The 25407-nt window shown below is 42.2% G+C and overlaps 1 protein-coding gene across 2 annotated transcripts in view; it reads left to right on the top strand.

The window, feature by feature from the left end:
* mtor (mechanistic target of rapamycin kinase) overlaps positions 1-25407 on the top strand; it is a 168774-nt gene that overhangs the window by 12816 nt on the left and 130551 nt on the right. For both annotated transcript variants that reach the window (XM_081608531.1, XM_081608530.1), the window contains exons 8-18: positions 4737-4845; positions 4917-5100; positions 5407-5535; positions 5611-5855; positions 10908-11117; positions 11236-11441; positions 11786-11908; positions 12073-12156; positions 12751-12843; positions 13023-13157; positions 23160-23289. In XM_081608531.1, the coding sequence (XP_081464657.1) occupies positions 4737-4845; positions 4917-5100; positions 5407-5535; positions 5611-5855; positions 10908-11117; positions 11236-11441; positions 11786-11908; positions 12073-12156; positions 12751-12843; positions 13023-13157; positions 23160-23289 (1648 nt within the window). The remainder of the gene's footprint in view (positions 1-4736; positions 4846-4916; positions 5101-5406; positions 5536-5610; positions 5856-10907; positions 11118-11235; positions 11442-11785; positions 11909-12072; positions 12157-12750; positions 12844-13022; positions 13158-23159; positions 23290-25407) is intronic.

The following is a 25407-nucleotide window of genomic DNA, read 5'->3' as shown; positions in this document are numbered from 1 at the left end:
TTACCGAGTGATGAATTACAAGAATGTTTATTTCCCATATTTAAAACACTTGCAATTTCAGCTTAAAAATATTATTTATTTGAAATTATTTAAATTTGGTCCAGGTTCGTTGACTCCTAGGGAGTCCTATGAACTGGAGCTCTTTTCAGTGGGCCAGCAATTAAAATACCTTGTTGTGGTATTCCCCGCTTCGACTCTTTCGAGTGGGAGAATCTTGCCTATTGCATCCACAAGAGGTTTGCTGCTTAAATCCACTGTTTTATATGAGGTAAAACACAGAGCGGTATTTAAACCTCCAATCACTCTCACACACACAAAGCAGCAGTAGCAAACCAGCAATATAAGCACAGTAATGACTCTATGATTTAGCGCAACATTATCTGTTTTTGCCTTGTCAGAAAACTCAGCACCAGTCATGTTTTACCCATCAAAAAATCAAAACCACACAGCAATGACAAGCTTCCTATCCGCCTGAGGACGTGCCCTTATGGGGTCTCCTCGAACAGAGTTTTAGCAGAGCGACATCATACAAGGATTCTCAGACCTCAGAGTTTTAGCAGAGCGACATCATACAAGGATTCTCAAACCACAGAGTTTTAGCAGAGCGACATCATACAAGGATTCTCAAACCACAGAGTTTTAGCAGAGCGACATCATACAAGGGAACTCAAACCACTAAAATAGCCATTTTAAAATTCACCTACGTTTCTGTAGTTTTCGGGTTGTCCAGTCGGATCTCGTCACTCCGCCGTTGGCAGACAAAGTCGGACCTACGGCGCTGGCCCAGCGAAGAATTCTACTTCCTGGGTCTTTCTTTCCAGGTCCAAATGACTTCTGGCCATGCATGGATTCAGCGCGTCTTCCTCTGCCTGACAGCGGTCGGTATGAGAGATCCCGGGTTTCGGCACCAAAATGATAGGTATTTTCCTAGAACCTACATAAAAGAACCACAGACAACGTATATGAATTTATGACTAAACTTCTGCAAGCAAAAGGAGAAGACTCTGTCAACTGCTTCTCAGAGCTGTTCACAGAGCGTTCTGCTTCTCTTTGGATACAGCTTGTCTTTTATTCTCAAACTTCAAAGAGGGAGGATAGGCAAGATAGACAGCAGAGGAAAAACAGCAAAGGTCGTAAAACATTTTACCTAAACAAAGCAAAGGTCGTAAACCAATTTAACATCTGGCCCCTGATCTGAGCCCGGTTCAAATCTCGGTCAAACTGTTTCACATGAAGATAACAGGCAGCTGTGACTTCCAGGTCAGTTCACACATACAGTTTAAACAAGAGAACACTTTAACCTGAAAGTAACAACAAAATGATAATACCAAAAAATCTCTATCAGATACCTGAGGTTTAGTATCAGCTGATACCGATCTGATATGGAAAATCAGCTGAACTGATTAAAGGTAAAAGTACAGGTAATTTTATTTATATAACACATTTTCAGCAACAAGGCAATACAAAGTGCTTTACAGGAATTAAAAGGAAATGCAAACAAAATAACAAACCAAAGGAAAGAGGAAAAGAAGAAAAATAATCTAATGTTGACCTAAAGTATGTAAACTAGTTGCTCCTGTTCAGAGTTGCTAAGTATCCTTTGGTCTAATTCCATTTCTGGGTTGGAAGAATAGGAGTCTAAAATGTAGTTGCTAAGGTAGTTTTTCTGAATTCTAAGTTTGTTCTAATCCCTGTTCTGGGTTGCTAAATAAGTGTAAGTATAAATATCCTCTGGACGTCTGTGTTGCTGGATAAGTATAAGTAAGGATTCTCTGGACTATCTATGTATGCTCTAAATTTGTAAAAGTAATGAGTACTCCACAGTTTCTAAGTAATAATAAAAACTAAATATTCCTGTTCTGGAAGATTTTTCTGGATTCTAAGTTTGTTCTAATTCCTTTTCTGGGTTGCAGTAACGGGAGTCTTTCTGCATAATAATTAAACATTAATCTAAGAAGTATAATATTGGTCTAAATAGTGAGTACTCTACATTTTCTAAAAAAAAAAAAGTTTAAGAGTGACTATTTCCTTTTCTGGATTAAAAGTGAATACTCCACAGTTTTTAAATAGTAAAAGGGAAATGAAATAAAAAGAGGAAAGGACACATTAGGGCACACAGCAACATTCAGACGAAACAAAACAATGAACAAAACAAAGACATGAGTGAAGGCGGTGAGATCACAGGGCCATGAAAACATGTTGCTTAGCCTCCCAGCAGAAGTCCAATTAGATGTTATCAAGGCATGTCCTTGAGAGTGCTCAGCTCCACAGCTGCATTATGTTTACATATCTTCAAGGATATTGGAAACATGCAGTCCTTCCAAGGCAACATGGGAAAGCCAATTCAGATACAAAATGTATAGGTCGGGTAGATTATAAATTTTAATCTCCCATAAAGTCTCTACGATTCATCTCAGTTCCCAATTATCCAAATTAGTGTGGCCGTTCCACTGAACCGAAACTAGCAACTTCTCCCAGATCAATTCCATTCCGTTTGTGAGTTTTGGAGTCCTCAGCTGGGCTGCGAGTCTCAGCAAGACTTGCATCCAACTTGCGTTTCTGTCCACACCAACAGACTGAGTGTTCGCTAGTTAGGTCCTAAGTACTTTGAATTGCCTTGTTGCTGAAAAGGTGCTATATAAATAAAATTACCATACCTTTGGCCAAATCTGTCACAAATTTGTCGATAAGCCAGGAATCCACAAGCTCCAAACAGCAGAAATCCTGTTAACATGAATAAATCCAGGCTGTATCCTGCCAGATGTGACCCTGCAGGACAAGAGGGCTCTCCTGTGCCCAGTCTTCTCGTGGAGAAAATTTGATCAATTAACAGGGGCGCAACTACATACTTTCTGAGGTGTATGAGAACATGTCATCGGCACCCTCCTCCCTCCCCCCCTTTAAAGACGCGGGCTGCTATCAACCCGTGTCTTTAAAAAGACGTGGGTTGATAGCAGCTCACCGCGGTTGCGTAGTCCATCCATCCATCCATTTTCTTCCGCTTATCCGGGGTTGGTTCGCGAGGGTAGCAGCTTAAGAAGGGAGGCCCAGACTTCCCTCTTCCCAGCCACTTGTTCCAGTTCCTTGGAATCCGGCCTTGGGATTCCAAGGCGTTCCCAGGCCAGCCGAGAAACATAGTCCCTCCAGCATGTCCTGCGGGCCAGACTCTGACACCGGTCGTACAAGGACCTGACAGCCTGCATCAAAGGGCCCAGTATCCCATACTCCCGGAAGACCCTGCACAGGGCAACCTGAGGGACGCGGTCTAACGCCTTTTCCAAGTCCACAAAACACATGTAGACCGATTGGGCGAACACCCACACACCCTCCAGGACCCTGCCGAGGGTGTAGAGCTGGTCCAGTGTTCCACGACCAGGACGAACACCACACTGCTCTTCCTGAGTCCGAGGTTCGGCTATCCGACGGAGCCTCCTCTCCAGGACCCCTGAATAGACCAGGGAGGCTTAAGAGTGTAACCCCTCTGCAATTGGAACACATCCTTTGGTCCCCCTTTTTAAACAGGGGGACCACCACCCCAGTCTGCCAATGCAGGGTAACTGCCCCCGATGTCCATGCAATATTGCAGAGTCGCATCAGCCAACACAACCCTACAACATCCAGAGCCTTAAGAAACTCCGGGCGAATCTCATCCACCCCCAGGGCCCTGCCACCGAGGAGCTTTTTAACTACCTCGGCGACCTCGTCCCCAGAGATTGGAGAGCCCAACCCAGAGTCCCCAGGCTCAGCTGCCTGATGACTCTCACCATGGGCAATTCCAGAGAGGATGTATGTCCTGCCCCTCTCAAGGAAACTGGTTCCAGAACTAGAGCCATGCTTCGAGGCGAGACCGACTATTTCTATCCGGAACCTCTCAGCCTCACACACTAGCTCAAGCTCTACCTAATCAGTGCTGTTCTTCTGTTATTGATAATTTCATACACAAACAGCTGTTGAGTACATAAAATGCTGACTGGAGAAAAAATTCCCCACATCGTATGCGTTGCATACAGTGCATTCCCACTTTTTGCGCCACTGTCAATTGCAATGAGAGACCGGTTGACCAGATCCATAATTTGTAGATTTGGAGGATGTGCAAAGGAAGGCTCCAAAAATTGGAGAAAAAGACATCACAAAAACAGAGCAAGCAGGGCATGCAAGGGCAGAAAGGGAGCGGAGAAAAAAGCGTCCACCTTCACTGGCCTTCACTTTTCCCTCTTGCCTTCCGCAAGAGGAAAAGACTAAGGATAAAACACTTCTTTTTTAAACGCAGACATAAATATACTGAATTACTAATTTATTTAATAACTCTCCACCAGTACAGCTCCCTGATCCACACCAACAGCTTCACAAGCTAACATGGAAAACACCTTTAATTTGATCAGTCAGCCCAGTTAGCAGAATAACAGCCAATGGAAAATACATAATAAAGAAACTGAAACTGACTAAAAACAAAAGTCTGACTATCTTGGTCAAACACGTAAAAAGAAACTACAACCTCAAACCTACAACAAAACTACAACTACAAACTTCTTTTCAAATGGTTCAGAAAATTCTCAATATGATGTAAGATAATTAATAAATTATGACATCGCTCAGAGCACAAAGCATAGAGCTAGACTGAATAGATTTACCCTTATGCACATTGCCACAGATACCTGATCTAGAGTTTTTTTCAGTATCAAGACTGATGACAGATATCTGTGCGTCTGTAATGAAATGTGCTTTGCCTCAATCAGGTGTGTCGTTGGGTTCTGAAGTATAAAACCAGTAAGAACCCTCTGATTCAGATGACCATCCTCAACCTGCTGCCGCGTCTAGCTGCCTTCCAGCCACATACCTTCACAGGTGGGACATTCAGGGTCAAATCCCTTCTTTTTCTGTGTTTGGTTTGTAATAATGTGCTTTCTAATTGGCAGACCAGTACCTGTCTGACACCATGGGCTACCTGCTGGGCTGCCTGAAGAAGGAGAAGGAGAGGACATCGGCTTTCCAGGCTCTGGGGCTGCTGGTGGTGGCCGTCAGGACGGAAATCCATCCGTACCTCATGAAGATTCTGGAGATCATCAAGGCTGCTCTGCCTCCCAAGGACTTTGCTCACAAGTCAGTCATTGGAAACAATTTCTTCTGTCTTTTTTTTTTTTTACTAGACATGCAAATATCCAAAATATTGGGCTAATTTTTAAACTCCAGTTTTTCTGTTTCAATTTAAGAGTGATGATATTTAGGGGTGTCCCAATATAAATCTATCTCTATATATGTACGTTTTCTCAATTATTCCCCAAAAGTCACCTTAGTATTTACAAGAAAAACTGACCATTTTGTATTTAGGTAGGTTGATGGAAAAATAATGTTGACATGTAAAAATGTAGAATGACAATGTTGCTTTTTGACCTTTGACCTATGCAGAAGGCAGAAGACCATTCAGGTGGATGCCACTGTGTTCACCTGCATTAGCATGCTGTCCAGAGCCATGGGCCCCAGCATCCAGCCAGACATCAAGGAGCTCCTAGAGCCCATGCTAGCCGTGGGGCTCAGGTACCAAACGTAGGATTTATGGGGTTTATGTTTGGGTTTCAACACAATCTCACAGATTTTAGTTTTTCTCTTTAGTCCGGCACTCACAGCAGTGCTGTACGACCTGAGCCGTCAAATCCCCCAGCTGAAAAAAGACATCCAGGACGGCTTGCTGAAGATGCTTTCCCTGGTGCTGATGCACAAGCCCCTGCGACACCCAGGTATGCCCAAAGGCCTGGCTCACCAGCTGGCCTCTCCCAGTCTCACCAACATCCCTGAGGCCAGCGACGTCGGCAGCATCACTTTAGCCCTGCGCACTCTGGGAAGCTTTGAATTCGAAGGTAACAATCTCTGACAGCAAAATAATTTTCTCCTATTCTTTTTACACCTTTGAAGTCATTCAATACTTCCTTCATTGTCTTGGAAAAAGTCCATTAAGGTGTGGAGTTTGATTTAAGTATTATAGTATTTTTTAGTATCCATCCGACTTTCAGTTATCTCGTTTGTCCACCTGTCCATTAGTTCATTTGTCTTTCTGTCCCAATAACTTGCGGATTTTTGCTGGTTTCATATTTAAAGTTTGGTCATATGTTCTGTAAATTCATATAGTAAATGCTTATATTTGATAAAAAAAAAAAAAAGGGACTAGGGCTACAGCAATGATTCTTGATCAATCGATTATTGAAATAATTGTCAACTGTAATCGGTTAATTGTTATCTGGAGTATACGAACTCCAAAAAAACAGAAAAGAGCAGTAATTAAGCCAAAGCCATTTACACACACACACACACACACACACATATATATATATATATATATATATATATATATATATATATATATATATATATATATATATATATATATATATATATATATATATATATAGCTGACTGTATAGCTCAATAGGTAAGTCACTAGTCTTCCACCCGGGAGACCCGGGTTCGAGGCCAGGCTGGGGCAAAAAGTTACAACGGTGACATTGAGCTGTCAGTGTGGGTCCTTAGGCAAGACCCTTGGAGCTATATAGCCTACCTCATACCATGAGAGACACAAATAAGCATGACATGCCGGCTCAGACGTCGCCCGGTCAAACAAGGTCTGCGTCAGGTGCTGGGGGACCAGAGCACCCTGATGAAAAGTGGGCTACTGGAACAAGACGGAAATGGGCGAGAGATGAAAACATGGATCTGTTGGAATGCTACTACTCAAGTAATCCTAGTCAGAGGGGCTACATGCAAAGACTGTGGGAGGAATGGTTAGCTCGACATCCCCAGTCAACACTAACTGCCAAACAACTAGTAGCTCAGTGTTCCAACATCCGCAAACGGCAACTGCTGTCACAACTGGAGATTGACGAGGTACGACACAAGTGCTACGGGAAGGGGAGTCAACTACAACTCCCCGCCCAGAGACTGGGTATGTAGCCCCAGTAATGAACGAACCATCTGAGCTGAATGAGGCAGCAACTGACCTGAGAGAGAGAATCATGGCCCGAATGAACAGCAGACGACCCCGACGCCAATTACAACGGCTGAGTGAAGTACCATCAGAAAGTCTCATTGAAGATGTGAATTCGGCATTGACAACGATCCCTACCAACACCATAACAGAAACCAATGAGCTGATATACAACTCAGCATCAGTGATCCTTGAGATGCTTGGTTATAAGAGCAACCATGAGACCCAATACCCACCTGAACAAGCCCCGGTAACCATCACTGTGGCAGATGTCCAAGACAGAGTCTCCGGTATGAAAAACTGGACAGCACCAGGACCTGACATGATCCATGCCTACTGGCTTAAGAAACTCACTGCCCTCCATGAGCGACTGGCAGCTCAACTGAACCAGCTGCTACAAAATGGGACTCACCCTGAATGGTTAACTGAAGGGCGCACAAGAAGGAACCCTCGAAGGGTTCAGTCCCATCCAACTATCGGCCAATAACCTGTCTCTCTACAACATGGAAGCTCCTGTCAGGCATCATAGCGGCTAAGATAAGCGGGCACATGGATACATACATGAGCAAGGCACAGAAGGGCATAGGCATAAATAGCAGAGGAGCCAAACACCAACTCCTTGTAGACCACACAGTTGCCCGAGACTGCAAAACCCGACACACCAACCTGTGTACCGCTTGGATTGATTACAAGAAAGCCTATGACTCAATGCCACACACTTGGATCATTGAATGCTTAGAGATGTACAACATCAATAGGACTCTAAGAGCCTTCATTGCAAACTCAATGGGGCTGTGGAAAACCACCCTTGAAGCCAACTGCAAACCACTTGCACAAGTGTCCATCAAATGTGGCATATACCAAGGAGATGCTCTGTCCCCACTGCTGTTCTGCATAGGCCTGAACCCTCTCAGCCAAATCATCAACAAGACTGGCTACGGATACCGACTCAAGAATGGGGCTACGATCAGTCACCTCCTCTACATGGATGACATCAAGCTGTACGCCAAGAGCGAGCGAGACATCGACTCACTGATCCACACCACCAGGATCTACAGCACTGACATTGGGATGTCATTCGGACTAGAGAAGTGTGGTCGGATGGTTACAAAGAGAGGGAAGGTCGCCCACACAGAAGGGGTCTCACTTCCAGAAGGAACAATAGCAGACATAGAGCACAGCTACAAGTACCTGGGAATACCACAAGCAAATGGCAACCTCGATGAGGTCACAAGGAAAGGAGCCACAGCCAAATACCTCCAACGAATAAGGCAAGTCCTGAGAAGCCAGCTCAATGGCAAGAACAAGATCCGTGCAATAAACAGCTATGCCTTACCAGTAATCAGATACCCTGCCGGAATAATTAGCTGGCCAATGGAAGAGATGAAGGCCACGGATGTTAAGACTAGGAAGCTACTAACCATGCATGGAGGGTTCCACCCCAAATCCAGCACCCTGAGACTGTACACGAGCCGTAAGGAAGGAGGCAGAGGACTAGTGAGTGTGAGAGCCACTGTCCAGGATGAAACATCCAAGATCCATAAATACATCAAGGACAAAGCCTCAACAGACGATGTGCTCAGCGAATGTCTCAGGCAATGGGGAACAGAAGACAAGGTGCTGGAAGTACCATCATGGGAGGACAAGCCCCTACATGGGATGTACCACCGACAAATAACTGAAGTGGCTGATGTCAGGAAAACCTACCAATGGCTGGAGAAAGCTGGACTCAAGGACAGCACAGAGGCTCTCATCCTGGCCGCCCAGGAACAGGCCCTAAACACCAGAGCAATAGAGGCTCAGATCTACCACACCAGACAAGACCCAAGGTGTAGGTTGTGCAAGGAGGCCCCTGAGACAGTCCAGCACATAATAGCAGGGTGCAAGATGCTGGCAGGGAAAGCGTACATGGAACGACATAACCAAGTGGCGGGCATAGTGTACAGGAACATCTGTGCAGAATATGGACTGGAAGCCCCAAGATCAAAGTGGGGAACACCCCCAAAAGTGGTGGAGAATGACCGAGCTAAGATCCTGTGGGACTTCCAGATCCAGACAGACAAGATGGTAATGGCGAACCAACCGGACATTGTGGTGGTGGATAAAGAACAGAGGAAAGCCGTTGTGGTGGATGTAGCAATACCAAGTGATTACAACATCAGGAAAAAGGAGCATGAGAAATTGGAGAAATACCAGGGCCTCAGGGAGGAACTGGAAAAGACCTGGAAGGTGAAGACCACAGTGGTGCCTGTGGTCATCGGGGCCCTCGGGGCAGTCACCCCCAAACTGGAGCAGTGGCTCAAACAGATCCCAGGAACAACATCAGACATCTCAGTCCAGAAATGTGCAGTTCTAGGCACAGAAAAGATACTGCGCAGAACCCTCAAGCTCCCAGGCCTCTGGTAGAGGACCCGAGCTCAGAGGATGAAACAGACCACCCGCGGAGGGTGAGAAGGGAATTTTTTTTTTTTTATATATATGTGTGTGTGACTACAAGGAAAAAGGAGCATGAGAAACTGGAGAAATACCAGGGTCTCAGAGAGGAACTGGAAAAGGCCTGGAAGGTGAAGACCACAGTGGTGCCTGTGGTCATTGGGGCCCTCGGGGCAGTCACCCCCAAACTGGAGCAGTGGCTCAAACAGATCCCAGGAACAACATCAGACATCTCAGTCCAGAAATGTGCAGTTCTAGGCACAGCCAAGATACTGCGCAGAACCCTCAAGCTCCCAGGCCTCTGGTAGAGGACCCGAGCTGATCAGGTTTTTTGCTGCCGATTTCGATACCTATCACCCATGAGGCCGATCTTTGCCGATCACCGGTATCAGCTGCTCGCCTGGATTGGCTGTTAATTTTTTGCTTTAGGTATAAATGCTTCTATATGATCTCACAAAATGGAAAAATTATCTGGCAATAAATTCACCTAATTTAGACATAAACATGCAAAATATTTGCAGGCACAATACAGCAGCTTTTCAGTCAGAAGGACAACTGAAAAACCTGCAGTCAGTAAAATAATGTTTAATAGTAAGGCTCTCAATAACACTGCCTATCTCAAATAATGTCAAGAAAAAATAAATATTCATTCAAAGTCAAATGCAGGTTGCATCAAAATAAACAATTCCGAGTTACTGAATCAAAACGTCCTGAGAGAACAGCCAGCTGATTAATACTGGTTCTTATTGGTTGTTTGTGACTGAGCGGAGTAATTCTGCAGAATGTAGGAGGAGGCAGATCAATTTTTCCCCAGAGATTATGTATCTTATGTTATTACATAGCGAAAGTTTTAATACATATGTAAAATCTTTTTTTTGTTTGTGTTTGTTTAAGTTACCTCCTGCAGCTTTAAGCAGACGTGTTCACTGCGGGTGGAGCAGATGCGAAGCTCTGTCTGTGAAATATTACTACCAGTAGCGTTTGGGGCGGTCCAACAGCAGGAGCGGAGCCCTCCCTGATTTTTACAATAAAGTTGTTAAAATAAACAACCTAAAAATAAATACAATTTGTAAATAATGCATCACATTTTGTTGAATTTTCAACAAACCTGGTGTCAAACCACCAGGGGAAAATCCTAGGGTCTTTCCGGAGGGCTAACTTCTGACAGCGCCATTCAGTGTTTACTGTCTGTCATGGCTCAGAATGATTGACAGGTGTCTAGCCACGCCCTCTCGGTTTGCAGCTCATTGGGGCTACATTTGGTCACAATGTCTGTGTTCATGAGCGCCCCCAGCGATGAGGCACGAGAACTGCCTGCCTCACCTCGAATCTGTTCTCTGCAGTTTCTGATCGCTCCTCAGCACACTAAACACGAAAAGCAATATTTTCAAGGATTTTTCCATAGAATCAACAGTTACCTTATAAAATCAAATAAATCATTACTAATTAGTAATCATTAGTAAGTGTTGCAGTAATTGATTCTGTTCTTTGGGTCCAGGTCACTCCCTGACTCAGTTTGTGCGCCACTGTGCCGATCACTTCTTGAACAGCGAACATAAGGAAATCCGAATGGAGGCAGCCCGAACTTGCTCTCGACTTCTCACGCCGTCCATCCATCTCATCAGCGGCCACGTCGTCAGCCAGACTGCTGTGCAGGTGGTCGCAGATGTGCTCAGCAAGCTGCTGGTGGTTGGCATCACTGATCCAGGTGCGACGAGTGACTTGTAAAACGCATAAACCTTCATTTCTGATGAGCAACCTTCTGTTTGGAAACGTGACACTACGGTAAAAACCCAGGGCTACTTTCTGTTCTGGTTCTCCTGCAGATCCAGACATTCGATACTGTGTTCTTGCGTCTCTTGATGAGCGTTTTGATGCGCACCTGGCCCAGGCCGAGAATCTGCAGGCTCTGTTTGTGGCTTTGAACGACGAAGTGTTTGAAATCAGAGAGCTGGCCATCTGCACTATAGGACGGCTGAGCAGCATGAACCCTGCCTTCGTCATGCCCTTCCTCCGGAAGATGTTGATCCAGGTAAGAGGCGCCCACAGATGGCTTCATGTCAGCCATTCACCTCTTTATCAGGAGTTAGCATCTTTACATATTTACAAATATGATTATAAATAATTATATATTTTTTACTTTAAAAAAAAGGCTATATAGCTTTTCCAATCAAATATAATTCTGCTGCATTTTGTCTCAGAAGTCTTTCTCTGTAGTTTCACACGGACGCCTTTAGAGGGGAGCAAAGCCCATAATATTGCATGCAAAGCAATCAAATTTCCTTTTGTTGAACAGCAGAAGTTTGTTGTTTTACTTCATACCATAACATTTACTTAGAGAAAGCATAATTTATGAGAAGCGTGAATATTTTTCAGATTTTAACCGAACTGGAACACAGTGGTGTTGGCAGGAACAAAGAGCAAAGCGCTCGTATGCTTGGCCACCTGGTCTCCAATGCACCCCGTCTCATACGACCCTATATGGAACCCATTCTCAAGGTAATATTCTGCAAATGTTCAATGTCATTTATGAGTGTAAGACACATTTTTATGTCAGTTTTTCTACACTGTACACTTCCTCTAAATAAGTAAAGGCAAAAATGTTTCAGATGTTTGTGATAAATCTTTCTGGTTTTGAATTTGCTTAAATTTTTTGTTTGCAGGCTCTAATTCTGAAGCTTAAAGATCCAGATCCCAACCCTGGAGTGGTGATCAGTGTCCTCGCTACAATCGGCGAGCTGGCCCAGGTAATAGTATCGGTTCAGTTTCATGCTAAAATCTTTTAGGATGAGTGTTAAACACACACACACACACACACACACACACACACACACACACACACACACACACACACACACACACACACACACAATCATACATGATGAATATGTCTGCATAGAGTCTGCCAGTATGGAGATGGATAAGGTAAAAATATAAGAAGTGTCCTTCTTACCCCAATCTGTCTAGGTGTTTAAAAGGCTCCCCCAGATGAGTCAGGATAGAATTGTTAGAGGCCAGCTTGTTTTGCAGTGCAGACAGAGTGCAGGAGACATTCAGATATACTGAGTGTTCGCAACTGGCTGTCCTGTTGATGAATCAACGAGCCAGAAACACCAGGCATAAAACAGGGGGAATACAACGTAACAAAGGCTTGGATGGCTGGTTTAAAATAATTTCAGGCTCTAAATAAAGAAACAGAAACTTTTCCCACTTGGTTTTGTTGTTTCATGCAGTTAGATTGCTAAAAAGTCATAAGTTTGTTTAATGTTTTGTAGGATTCTGCTGAGAAAACAGGGATATTTCTAAGATATCTGTGATGTGATGTTCTTGTGATTGTGTAGGTGAGCGGACTGGAGATGAGGAAGTGGATGGATGAGCTGTTCCCAATCATCATGGACATGCTGCAGGACTCGTCCTCATTGGCTAAGCGCCAAGTATGGAGAATCAGCTAATGCACAAACCTTTTGTTGCATTTTAATAATAAACTAAAATTACTTTTAGATGATGCTCCTCTTCTCCAAATGAAATTAGACCTGCAATGTTTCACCTGTATTATTCTCCTGAATTGGCTGTGTTCAGCAGCATTAGCTGTCTGTTTCTGGCTTTCCTCCAGGTGGCGCTGTGGACTCTGGGTCAGCAGGTAGCGAGTACAGGCTACGTGGTGGAACCGTACCGCAAATACCCTTCCCTTCTAGAAGTGCTGCTCAACTTCCTAAAAACGGAGCAAAACCAGGGGATCAGGAGAGAGGTATGCACAGTTGCCTGAAGGGGGCAGTTTGCTCTGTTTGCCTTTCCTTGGGAGTCATACAGGGTGAGCATGATGTGAGTAGATTTAGGAGTATTCTCTGTCGCCGTGTTATGAGTAGATGCAAGGTTTTCCCCAGAAAACTTGCTATGGTTGGGCTCTATTGCAGTCATTCATCTAGCGGCCCGTCGTGTTTTTGAGTTAATAAATGTTGAAAGTTAACAGTAAATGTGAAAATATCACTTGATAATTATGTGTTATTGAAAGATTGGAAAATGTAAGATTAATATCTGAACACCAACTATAAAGTCTTAAAAATGCAAAAAATTTAAAAAGACTTAAATAAATAAGCAAAGCTTAGCCTGGGGGGAGCACAAGTAAAGCCTTGTGGCCCCCCAGGCTTATAATACACTGGCAAAACCCTGAGATGGTTTGGTTCCTCCACAGTGAGTCGTTACATTTCATTAAGGTGTTTCAAAAGCCTACAGTTCAGTTTCAGTTTCTATAAACATTGTTCATTTAGGGCTGGATGATACAGCTGAAAAACTTAACACTGTATAAGGAGATGTGATAGTAAGCCGGTACGGTTGGGTACTGCGTACCACTAAAAGATTCAGCGCTGGTACACAGTACTGGCAAGAGAGAGGAGTGGCTGTCTGGTGTAAAAAATCAGTGGGTGCAGCTCTGAGTGAATCCACTAGTCAGACGTGACTGATTAGTTTTTCTAAAACAGTCTAAAACACTACTTAACCAGTTAATAGATTTTTTTCCTCATTTCATATTTTTTCTGAACTGTTCGTGTCATACTAGAGCAGGTGCTCAATACGTCGATCGCGGAAGGTTTTGAGTCGTTCTCTGCGGTAGGTGACAAACTGAACATCAGAGGTGGGGACTTGAGTCATATGACTTGGACTTGAGTCAGACTCGAGTCATTAAAATCAAAACTTGAGACTTGACTTGAAAAAATGCTCACAGACACGGACTTGACTTTTACTTTCACACCATGGACCTTACCACAGGGTCTGCGTTTCATTGGCTAATGCCCATTTGACGTCACTGCGCAGCTATCACCTGCCTTACCGTCTCACAAACTCATGCTAATGTACATTGTGGACTACCAGACCGACAAAGTTTTTGCGTCAGGACTCGGGGAAAAAAATGGTTCTCCGTCAGTGGGGTATCTGTACAGGCGATGTCAGGATGTCAGTAACTTCTACATTCTGAAGCCTGTCTGTTACAGCTTTACGTTAGCTGAACAGATCAATATGCAATGTGTACCGTATCTGACATATATTAAAGATTTTATTTCACCTGAAAAGGCTTTTTACTAAACTGTAATTGTGTTAGCCACGCTAGCACCGAGTACCGGGTATCAGGCCAAGGCACACTGAAACATTTGCAAACAACAGAAATCAGTCATTTCAAAAGTAACCCTCTAAACCACATGTGTCAAACTTGAGGCCCGCGGGCCACATGTGGCCCGCCATGTCATTTTATGTGGGCCCCCCCCCCCAGCGTTTTATAGGCCCATGATTAACTTAAAATAGGTTTTGACCACAAATTGACTTCAAACTACATCTCCCATAATGCATTCCGATTGTTACCAGCCAACATTACGGTTTCTCGCCACTAGAGCAGCAGAGTCACCTCAAGCTGCTTATTGATTTTCCCAGCAAATAAAACGGAGACATCGACAAGTTAACATCAAAACGTACAAGAAAAGAAACATCGATTTACAAGTAAGACTGTGAATGAAGATGTGTGTGTGTCAGGGCGGCAGGTCGCGCTAGACTTTTTTTGTTATCCGTTATCTGGACCGACAACATAAAAAAAATCTGTCGTACTATTTTTAACCGTGACATTACAATCATATTAACATCAATAGCCGCATTTTATGCGGTATAGTTAATATTCACCGTGAATCCAGATCCCATCACAAATTAAGCAGATAAATACATCTACATTTTTCTCCATAGTGACAAAAACCACTGACTGTGGCCCCAATAACTTATAATAAATTTTAAATTAAGCGACTTCACTTAAATTAGCACCACTTCACCCGCTGGGGTCTGAACGCACTTCTTCCTGGTCCCCATTGCAGAAAAATCTGCGCTAATTCATCAGTCAGTTGGATCTGTCTGATCCAAACAGATCAACTGAACTCTGTGAGTGTTTTACCCTGTGCGCGGTCTGGGCGTGCGCTTTTACCAGAATTTATTTATTTATTTTTTTTTGCGTGGTTTTGCTTCTCCGAAACGGACAGATGTTACCTCTGTAGCGCTCCTCCAGAACGCTGCTCTCCTGGGCAATGGGCACCAGGAAGGCTCCATTTGTTAAATCCACTGGATGAGTTAACTTCCAGCGGATTTTAATTCTTCGCAGCGGCGGAGCCGCTTCCGCAGTGTTTGAGCAGCGGACTGCGCATGTTACAGTCTAATTAACTTCTGCGTCGTCATTTATTTCCTCAAGATAAATTACCGGTTCCTCAAATGGATTAATACAACGTTGTTGTATTTCTTTAGTTTTCTCTGGTCTGTAATGGAGACTTGAATTTAACTTGCCATTTCAACCAAAGGTTTTGAATGCGCTTCCTAACCAGACGCTCCAAAGCGTTATTTAGCAATATGAGGTGTTGTTTAATTTATTTTTAACATTGTATTTTCATACATTTATGCTAGGGGTGCCCAAGTCTAGTTTTCGGCTACCATCTGCAACTTTAGATGTGTTCCTTCTCTAACACACCTGGATCATTGACTCATTATAAGCCTCTACAGAACTGAGTTGCTGCTAATGAGGGAAGTCAACCTTTTGTCTGGGGTGTGTTTTAGCAAGGATGCATCTAAAAGTTGCAGTCTGGAGGACTGCACCTGAGAACTCCTGATTTGTACCGTCTATGTGGCCCATAGAGTTTGGCCAATATACTGAAGTGACCCTCAGTGAAATTGAGTTTGACACCCCTGCTCTAGACCATGAATGATCGACTTACCTTACAAGAACAGTAGGCATCAGTGATCTTGTCCACAGGTATATTTATGCTTAGGGTGTGAGGATCTGCTGTTTTCCTCATCGATCAGTAGCATTTAGCTGTGACTCGCACAATGGTGGAGGCACCCCGTGGCTCAAACACCTTGATGTCGTCCAAAAAAGATATGACCTTGTTGATTTCTCTGTCCATTGACGTGGCTGATATATTTTGAAAATCCGTCAGAAATCTAACACTACTCGATTCAGAAATACTCTGTAGAGAGTCAGTTGAAACAAAATATGCCATGTTTAGACATAGAAACTAAGTCCTGCGAGGCTTTGTTTGTGAGCAATGCAGTCACGTGGGACTGTCGAGGGGCGTTTCTGGGCGGAGCTTGGTAAGGTCCATTGACTTGGGACTTGACTTGAAGCTGTTTACTTGAAAAGACTTGATATTTTACTCAAGTCAAAAATTTTAAACACATTATTTATAAAGTGGCCCCATTAATTCATTTCACTCATTTGTATTGACAGGCGTAGACCATCCCTGTTTTTCCACACTCCATATGTATGTGTGTGTAACTGCAGCACAACCAATCAAATTAACTGGATTTTAAAATAGTGGGGAAAAACACGAGAGACAGAAAACTCTCAAAGCAGATATGCTCCTGTGAGTAAATTTTTTTTGGGTACATCAATCATGAAATATCCAACTAAAAACAAAGTGAAACATGCAAAACCTGCAAGACCAGGATCTCAGATGGAGATACAACTTCCAACTGTTTGGCATTTGAAGTTGCACAAAGAACGGTAAGCGGTACTTTTCTTTTACTATGATACATTAGCTAGTCAGTTGACTAGCTAACGTCGTGTTAGCAACTCTAGGTTACGTTGGTGATGCCGCTTATATTTCACTTGTATGCTTCAGAAATCTCTGTAAAAGTAAAAACTTGTAAAATTGTAAGGATCCTGAACGTAATGCTGTGGGGTACTTCTGAGTGTTTCTGGATGGTAATATAGCATATTATTTTGTGTCTTGGTTAGTGATTTTGGCCAGCTTGATTCACGCAACATGTTTTTATCAATACTGAAATGTGAAATTACCTCGTTCGTTTGCGAGCAGGGGCGCGGTATAGGGGGGAAAAGTGATGACAATTCTAGGGGCCCTGACCAACAGGGGGCCCTCCACAATTTAATTATTTTTTGTTCATACAAGTAAATAAAAAAAATTGGGGCCCTGTCAATTACAAAATTAATCATATTGTATTTTCAAAGATTGTTTTTAGCAGTAAAAATTTTATGTTCCCACTCCCAGATCAGATAACACACATCCATATTTGCCCTGTACACTGCGTTAAATGGTTCGTTCCTGCTTGGAGCGCTTGAGAGTGACGCTGTTCACCAGCAGACAGTAGGAAACAAGAACGATTGTGGCAGTTACTATGCTGCTAAGAAAAGTTATAAAATCAGGTTTTCAAAAAGAAAGAGTGGAACCGAGAAAAAGGCGAATGTTGATTAATAATCCAGTTTTTCTCCAAAACAGGTGGGTAGACTGTGTGAGATTATCAACCATTTAGCATAATTAGCTTAGCTACAAACTACTGTTTGCCTCCTTTTGCATTTAATGAATTAAGGAAAAAAATTACTAATATTTTCATATATTTACCTTGTACCTTTTACCACTTAACAACAGATGAGTCGGTCAGCAGCAGCTATAACCCACATCTCTCCTGACCGGTTCTCTCCTAAGAGAAATTAAAGCTGCAGTATGTAACTTTTATATAAATATTTATTTCACAGATTTTTTAAAACTATCATTATGTTGTGATAGTATGGTATGAGAGGTAATCTGTGAAAAATCTATTTCCTCTGCCTTCTCCCAGTGTTGGAAACAACCAGTCAGAGGCAGGAGAGTTTAATGCTGTCAATTATAATCTCGTGTAGTGCTGCTCATCCTTCCTCCCCCTCGATTTGTGCCGTGCTGCAGCTAGCATAGCACAGAGCTATGCAGATTCAAATTGTGAATGCTCAGTTTAGTTAGCATAGCTACCAATGATACCGCAGATAAACGGTTTCTTGTAATGATACGTTGTTTCTTCACCATTAGCACATTTAGCAGTGAGTGAATGAGGCTAATTCACAGTGCTAAGAGCGTCCTACTAGTTCTGATTGGTTGTTTTGGTCAGAACGGTGCATTACTTTAACTAGTAATAGTAATTCAGGAAGGAGATGGAGGAGATTGATTTGTTTTCACAGATCATCTCTCATAACAAACTGCTACAACATTGTGACAGCTTTAACAAATATGGGGAAAACATTTTTTATTAAAGTTATGTACTGCAGCTTGAATAAAATGCAAATACATAGCATTTTTGATAAGTCTGGATTGTCTTATGTGTAGTTGCACATTGCTTTTGACTGTTGCTCATAGGGAGAGACATTTCAGTACCTAAAACTAACAGAAAAAATTTAAGCAACCTACTTGCATACTGGATGTGGACTGTTGGATGTTAAATTTATGAGCTGTAAATATTGTGCTAATTATCAGCACTGAACCAAATAAAGCAAGGCAGATGCAAGCCTTTAAAATTGTGACACTTTTTATGGGTCAAATAGACTCAAAAATTGTATCAGCAGCTGCGCCGGGGGGCTCAAACAAATTTTTTGTCAGGGGGCCTACGATTGCTGGCGGCGCCCCTGTTTGCGAATATACGTCATTCACAACAAACATCAAATACGGTGAATATGTTTCATTAAGTATTTAACAAATGGCTTCTATCTTGATAATTGTGTAATTAAATTTTCTAATATTTTAAAAATAGTTTGGTGTTCTCTGTCATCTTGCTTTGAGCGGCTTCTCCTTTGCCTTGGCCAGCCGCCTAAAGAGATGCACGAGAGAGAATGAATAACTCTCTCTTTACAACATGGAAGCTCATGTCAGGCATCATAGCGTCTAAGATAAGCGGGCATGAATAAATACATGAGCACAGCACAGAAGGGCATCGGCATAAATAGCAGAGGAGCCAAACACCAACTCCTTGTAGACCACGCAGTCGCCCGAGACTGCAAAACCCGACACACCAACCTGTGCACAACTTGGACTGACTACAAGAAAGCCTACGACTCAATGCCACACACTTGGATCATTGAATGCTTAGAGATGTACAACATCAATAGGACTCTAGGAGGCTTCATTGCAAACTCGATGGGGCTGTGGAAAACCACCATTGAAGCCAACTGCAAACCACTTGCACAAGTGTCCATCAAATGTGGCATATACCAAGGAGATGCTCTGTCCCCACTGCTGTTCTGCATAGGCCTGAACCCCCTCAGCCAAATCATCAACAAGACTGGCTACGGATACCGACTCAAGAATGGGGCCACGATCAGTCACCTCCTCTACATGGATGGCATCAAGCTGTACGCCAAGAGCGAGCGAGACATCGACTCACTGATCCACACCACCAGGATCTACAGCACTGACATTGGGATGTCATTCGGACTAGAGAAGTGTGGTCGCATGGTCACAAAGAGAGGGAATGCCATCCACACAGAAGGGGTCTCACTCCCAGAAGGAACAATAGCAGACTTTGAGGACAGTTACAAGTACTGGGAATACCACAAGCAAATGGCAACCTTGATGAGATCACAAGGAAAGGAGCTACAGCCAAATACCTCCAACAAAAAAGGCAAGTCCTGACAAGCCAGCTCAATGGCAAGAACAAGATCCATGCGATAAACAGCTATGCCTTACCAGTAATCAGATACCCTGCAGGAATAATTAGCTGGCACAAAGGAGGAGATAAAGATCACGGATGTTAAGACTCGGAAACTACTAACCATGCATGGAGGGTTCCTCCCCAAATCCAGCACCCTGAGACTGTACACGAGCCATAAGGAAGGAGGCAGAGGACTAGTGAGTGTGACAGCCACTGTCCAGGATGAAGCATTCAAGATCCATAAATACATGAAGGACAAAGCCTCAACAGACGATGTGCTCAGCGAATGTCTCAGACAGTGGGGAACAGAGGACGAGGTGTTGGAGGTACCATCATGGGGTACCTCCAGCACCCCATGATGCTGGAGGTACCCCAGCATCATCCCATTGGGAAAAAAGTTTTCCCAATGGGATGTACCACCGACAAATAACTGAAGTGGCTGATATCAGGAAATCCTACCAATGGCTGGAAAAAGCTGGACTCAAGGACAGCACAGAGGCACTCATCCTGGCTGCACAGGAACAGGCTCTAAACACCAGAGCAATAGAGGCTCAGATCTACCACACCAGACAAGACCCAAGGTGTGGGTTGTGCAAGGAGGCCCCTGAGACAGTCCAGCACGTAACAACAGGGTGCAAGATGCTGGCAGGGAAAGCGTACATGGAAGTGAGTACACCACTCACTTTTGTGATACAAAAGTATGTATGTGTATATATATATATATATATATATATATATATATATGAATTTGGACATTTATGGGTGTAGTTTCTTAGGGGTGCATTCACTTTTGTTGCTGGCGGTTTAGACATTTAAGGCTGTATATAGTTATTTTGAGTGAAGAATAAATTTACACTGTTATATAAGCTACACACAGACTACTTTTCATTGTATCAAAGTTTCATTTTATCATTGTTGTCCCATGAAGAGGTATACTTAAATACTTAAATATCTGGAGAAATGTGAGTGGTGTATTCACTTTTGTGATGCACTGTACACAAAAATGCATATATATACAGTACAGACCAAAAGTTTGGACACACCTTTTCATTCAAAGAGTTTTCTTCATTTTCATTACTATGAAAATTGTGGATTCATACTGAAGGCATCAAAACTATGAATTAACACATGTGGAATTATATACTTAACAAAAATGTGTGAAACAACTGAAAATACACCTCATATTCTAGTTTCTTCAAAGTAGCCACCTTTTGCTTTGATTACTGCTTCTCACACTCTTGGCATTCTTTTGATGAGCTTCAAGAGGTCGACACCTGAAATGGTCTTCCAACAGTCTTGAAGGAGTTCCCAGAGATGCTTAGCACTTGTTGGCCCTTTTGCCTTCACTCTGCGGTCCAGCTCAACCCAAACCATATTGATTGGGTTCAGGTCCGGTGACTGTGGAGGCCAGGTCATCTGGCATAGCACCCCATCACTCTCCTTCTTGGTCAAATAGCCCTTACACAACCTGGAGGTGTGTTTGGGGTCATTGTCCTGTTGAAAAATAAATGATGATCCAACTAAACGCAATCCGGATGGAATAGCATGCCGCTGCAAGATGCTGTGGTAGCCATGCTGGTTCAGTATGCCTTCAATTTTGAATAAATCCCCAACAGTGTCACCAGCAAACCAACCCTACACCATCACACCTGCTCCTCCATGCTTCACGGTGGGAACCAGGCATGTAGAGTCCATCCGTTCACCTTTTCTGTGTCGCACAAAGACACGGTGGTTGGAACCAAAGATCACAAATTTGGACTCATCAGACCAAAGCACAGATTTCCACTGGTCTAATGTCCATTCCTTGTGTTCTTTAGCCCAAACAAGTCTCTTCTGCTTGTTGCCTGTCCTTAGCAGTGGTTTCCTAGCAGCTATTCTACCATGAAGGCCTGATTCACACAGTCTCCTCTAAACAGTTGTTGCATGCAACAACTGTTTGTTGCATGCAGACAGCAGACACATCTCTGCAGAGATGTGTCTGCTGCTAGAACTCTGTGTGGCATTGACCTGGTCTCTAATCTGAGCTGCTGTTAACCTGTGATTTCTGAGGCTGGTGACTCGGATGAACTTATCCTCCGCAGCAGAGGTGCACTTGGAGACACTTTAAAAGTTTTCCCAATTTTTCGAACTGACTGACCTTCATTTCTTAAAGTAAAGATGGCCACTTGTTTTTCTTTACTTAGCTGCTTTTGTCTTGCCATAATACAAATTCTATCACTCTGTTCAGTAGGATTATCAGCTGTGTGTCCACCTGACTTCTGCACAACACAACTGATGGTCCCAACCCCATTTATAAGGCAAGAAATCCCACTTATTAACCTAACAGGGCACACCTGTGAAGTGAAAACCATTTCAGGTGACGACCTCCTGAAGCTCATCAAGAGAATGCAGTGTGTGCAGAGTATGTGCAAAGCAGTAATCACAGCAAAAGGTTGCTACTTTGAAGAACCTAGAATGTAAGACATATTTTCAGTTGTTTTACACTTTTTTGTTTAGTACATATTTCTACATGTGTTAATTCATAGTTTTGATGCCTTCAGTGTGAATCTACAATGTCAATAGTCATGAAAATAAAGGAAACTCATTGAATGAGTAGGTGTGTCCAAACTTTTGGTATGTACTGTGTGTATATATATATATATATATATATATATATATATATATATATATATATATATATATATATAAAAATTTTTACTGTCAAGAATTTCACACCTTGGTATAAGCTTTTCAGATGAGTTAATATTGATAATTGTAATTATATCCAGAATTGTTGAATTTTTTTGTCTTAATAATCTAATATCCTATCAAATTGATGGCCTTTCCTGTTTTATCCACAGTTTTCCTCTATGCTGTGTTAATTTCTAAGCAGTTTTGAATGAAAACATGAAACTGCTTTTGTGCGAGTTACTCAACAGGTTGTTACTAGGCAACCAGAGAGCGAGTGAGTTGGTGCTGCCAACCTAGTTTAGCTAGTTGTGATGGGTTGAGCAGCTAAAACCTAAAGCTCAGCCCTTTCTACTTGACTTATTAATACAGTTTAGAGCTGATGTGTTTATTTTTTGGACTAACCAGTTAATAATTGATTGCAGAAGTTTCTTAGTAGGATATTTTTTAACTGAGCTAAAACTGTGACACTAAGCTAACTAAGCTAAAACTGTGATACTTGATATATTTTATGTAGAATATATTTACAAAGTTCTTTTTAATTTTTATCCTAAGTGCAAGGTTCAAGATTAAGGTTCACAAACCTGCTGTTCTAGTATTCTGGCACAGAAGTGGCCAGCGTGATTCACCAGAAGGTTGCTATGCGTCTCTGCAGGCCATCCGAGTCCTGGGTCTGCTCGGCGCTCTGGATCCCTACAAGCACAAGGTGAACATCGGCATGATCGATCAGTCACGGGATGCCTCTGCAGTCAGCCTCTCTGAATCCAAGTCTAACCAGGACTCTGGTAGGTCCCATCCACGTTACCCACACGTGTTTTTCTCACAAAGAGTCACATTGTGGATGATATTATCTTTTCATTAGCCTTCCTTGAAATTTACAGCAGTATCAGATTTTCATTTCAAAGCTGGAAACAGTTCATTTTATGCTTTTTTCTAAAAAAAAAAAAAAAAAAAACTCAAATCAAGCCACTGTATGACACATGAATATATGTTTTGATATGTCTCCAGTCTGGTGAACATTTTTTAACCACCTGAGAAAACTTAGTACTTCTTGGACTGCTTTTATTTGTTGTACCACAGCGAGTGGTTGACAGAAAAAGAACAAGAAAAGTGATTTATGATTTAAATGGATACGTTTTTGTTACACTTGGAAATATTGTTTGAATTAAACCAGTTCAATTACTGAAAATGGGATTTATGTTGTAACAGCACTTACTTAAAGCTGTCACAATTATGAGCTTCTAATTAAATAGTAATAACATCCCTCCCTCCCTCCATTCCTCCATCCAACCCTCCCTCCCGCCGCCATTCCTTCCAGCTCCTCCGGGGGAACCCCAAGGCGTTCCCAGGCCAGCCCAGAAACATAGTCCCTCGTGCGTCTGTCCAGGAGGCTTCCTGACCAGTAATAATATAATAATTATAATAATTATAGTAATAACATTTTAAGCAAAATTAAAATTTCCTTCTTTCAAGCTTTGTAAATTAAATCTGCACAAGGTGATTATGTTACAATGCTGTGAAAAAGTATTTGCCCCCTTACACATTTCTTCAATTCCCTTTTTAAATTTTTTTTTCATAATTGGTAAAAGTTTCAGATTATCAAACTAATTTAAATACAAGATATTCAGTTTTTAAGTTACAGTTTCTAGGGATGCATAACTTATCGGCACTAAGATCGGTATCGGCCGATATTAATTATGTTTTAAGATATTGGTATTGGTCCGATAAATAAAACTGGGACAATTTTAATAACCGGTAATTATTTCATGTGGGTGTTTGTTTCAGAGAGGTATGAAGGAAGCTGGTCATGTGCTATTTATTTGGTTATAATTAAAGCAGTGAAGTCATATCTTTTTCAAGGTGTAGAAATGGTAGTGAATTTTATACATATCTCGGTGCATCGCTTATAGTTTCATTTATTAAGGGGGAAGAAACTATCCAGACCATCTTGTGTGAAGAAGCAGTTTTCACATTGGTAAATTACGTATTTGCGATCAAACACATTTGTTTAAAAGGTGAATTAAATCCACATCTAAACCTGATTACTTCCAGGCTGGTAGAATCACTTGAATAAAATTCTTATGACAAGAAGTAGAAAGAAAGTCAGTTTCATCTATCATCGTGGAAAGGATTAAAAAGCCATTTTTAAAGCTTTGGCACTCCAGAGTACCTACGTTATCCACAAATGCAGAAGACATGTGGCAGTGGTGAAACCTCCTGGGAGTGGCAGGTGTGTCCAAATTTCACAGCGACGACTCATCCAGCAAGTCACAAAACATCTTCATTATTGCAGGCCTCACTTGCCTCAGTTGAGGTCAGTGTTCATAGTTGAGCAATGAGATGGAAAAACTGGACAAAAACGGCATCTGTGTGATTTTTACAAGTCTAACGTCACTGTTGACTGAAAAGAATAGAAAGGCCACCTTTGTATTCTTTTGAGTTCATCACCATAGTTTTATAAAGTGTTCAATGGATGTAAGAGGTGAAAAAGTGAAAGGTACCTAGAAGGTGTGCCTCCCATGACATCTGGAGAAAAAAAAAAAAAAAAACAGACACTGGGAATGATGTAACTGTGTAGCGTTCAGGGATGCAAGTTATCGATTAATCAGTTAATATAAAGTTCATTCATTTAATCAATTGACTAATGATTAATTATTAAGTAGTAGTTTTCTCTTACATTAAGAGGGCTAACCGTCTTTGAAACATAAAGGGCAAAATCTTTCATCACATGCTGAATTAAAAAAAATCATTACATGTTAACATGTTTATTCTGCCTATTTGTTATTGGCAGAATAAACAAATAGCTGTGGTTTTCTCACATTATTATTAAAATTAGACAAATTTATAAAACATATCAAAACAGGACTCTAATAAGGTTTCTGAATTAAGAAAAAAGATGAAAA

This window comes from Poecilia reticulata, chromosome 7 (assembly GCF_904066995.2).
Source record: "Poecilia reticulata chromosome 7, P_reticulata-male-v2, whole genome shotgun sequence".
NCBI lineage: Eukaryota > Metazoa > Chordata > Actinopteri > Cyprinodontiformes > Poeciliidae > Poecilia > Poecilia reticulata.
The sequence above is the reverse complement of the archived record's forward strand: the minus strand, read 5'-3'. Positions and strand labels throughout refer to the sequence as shown.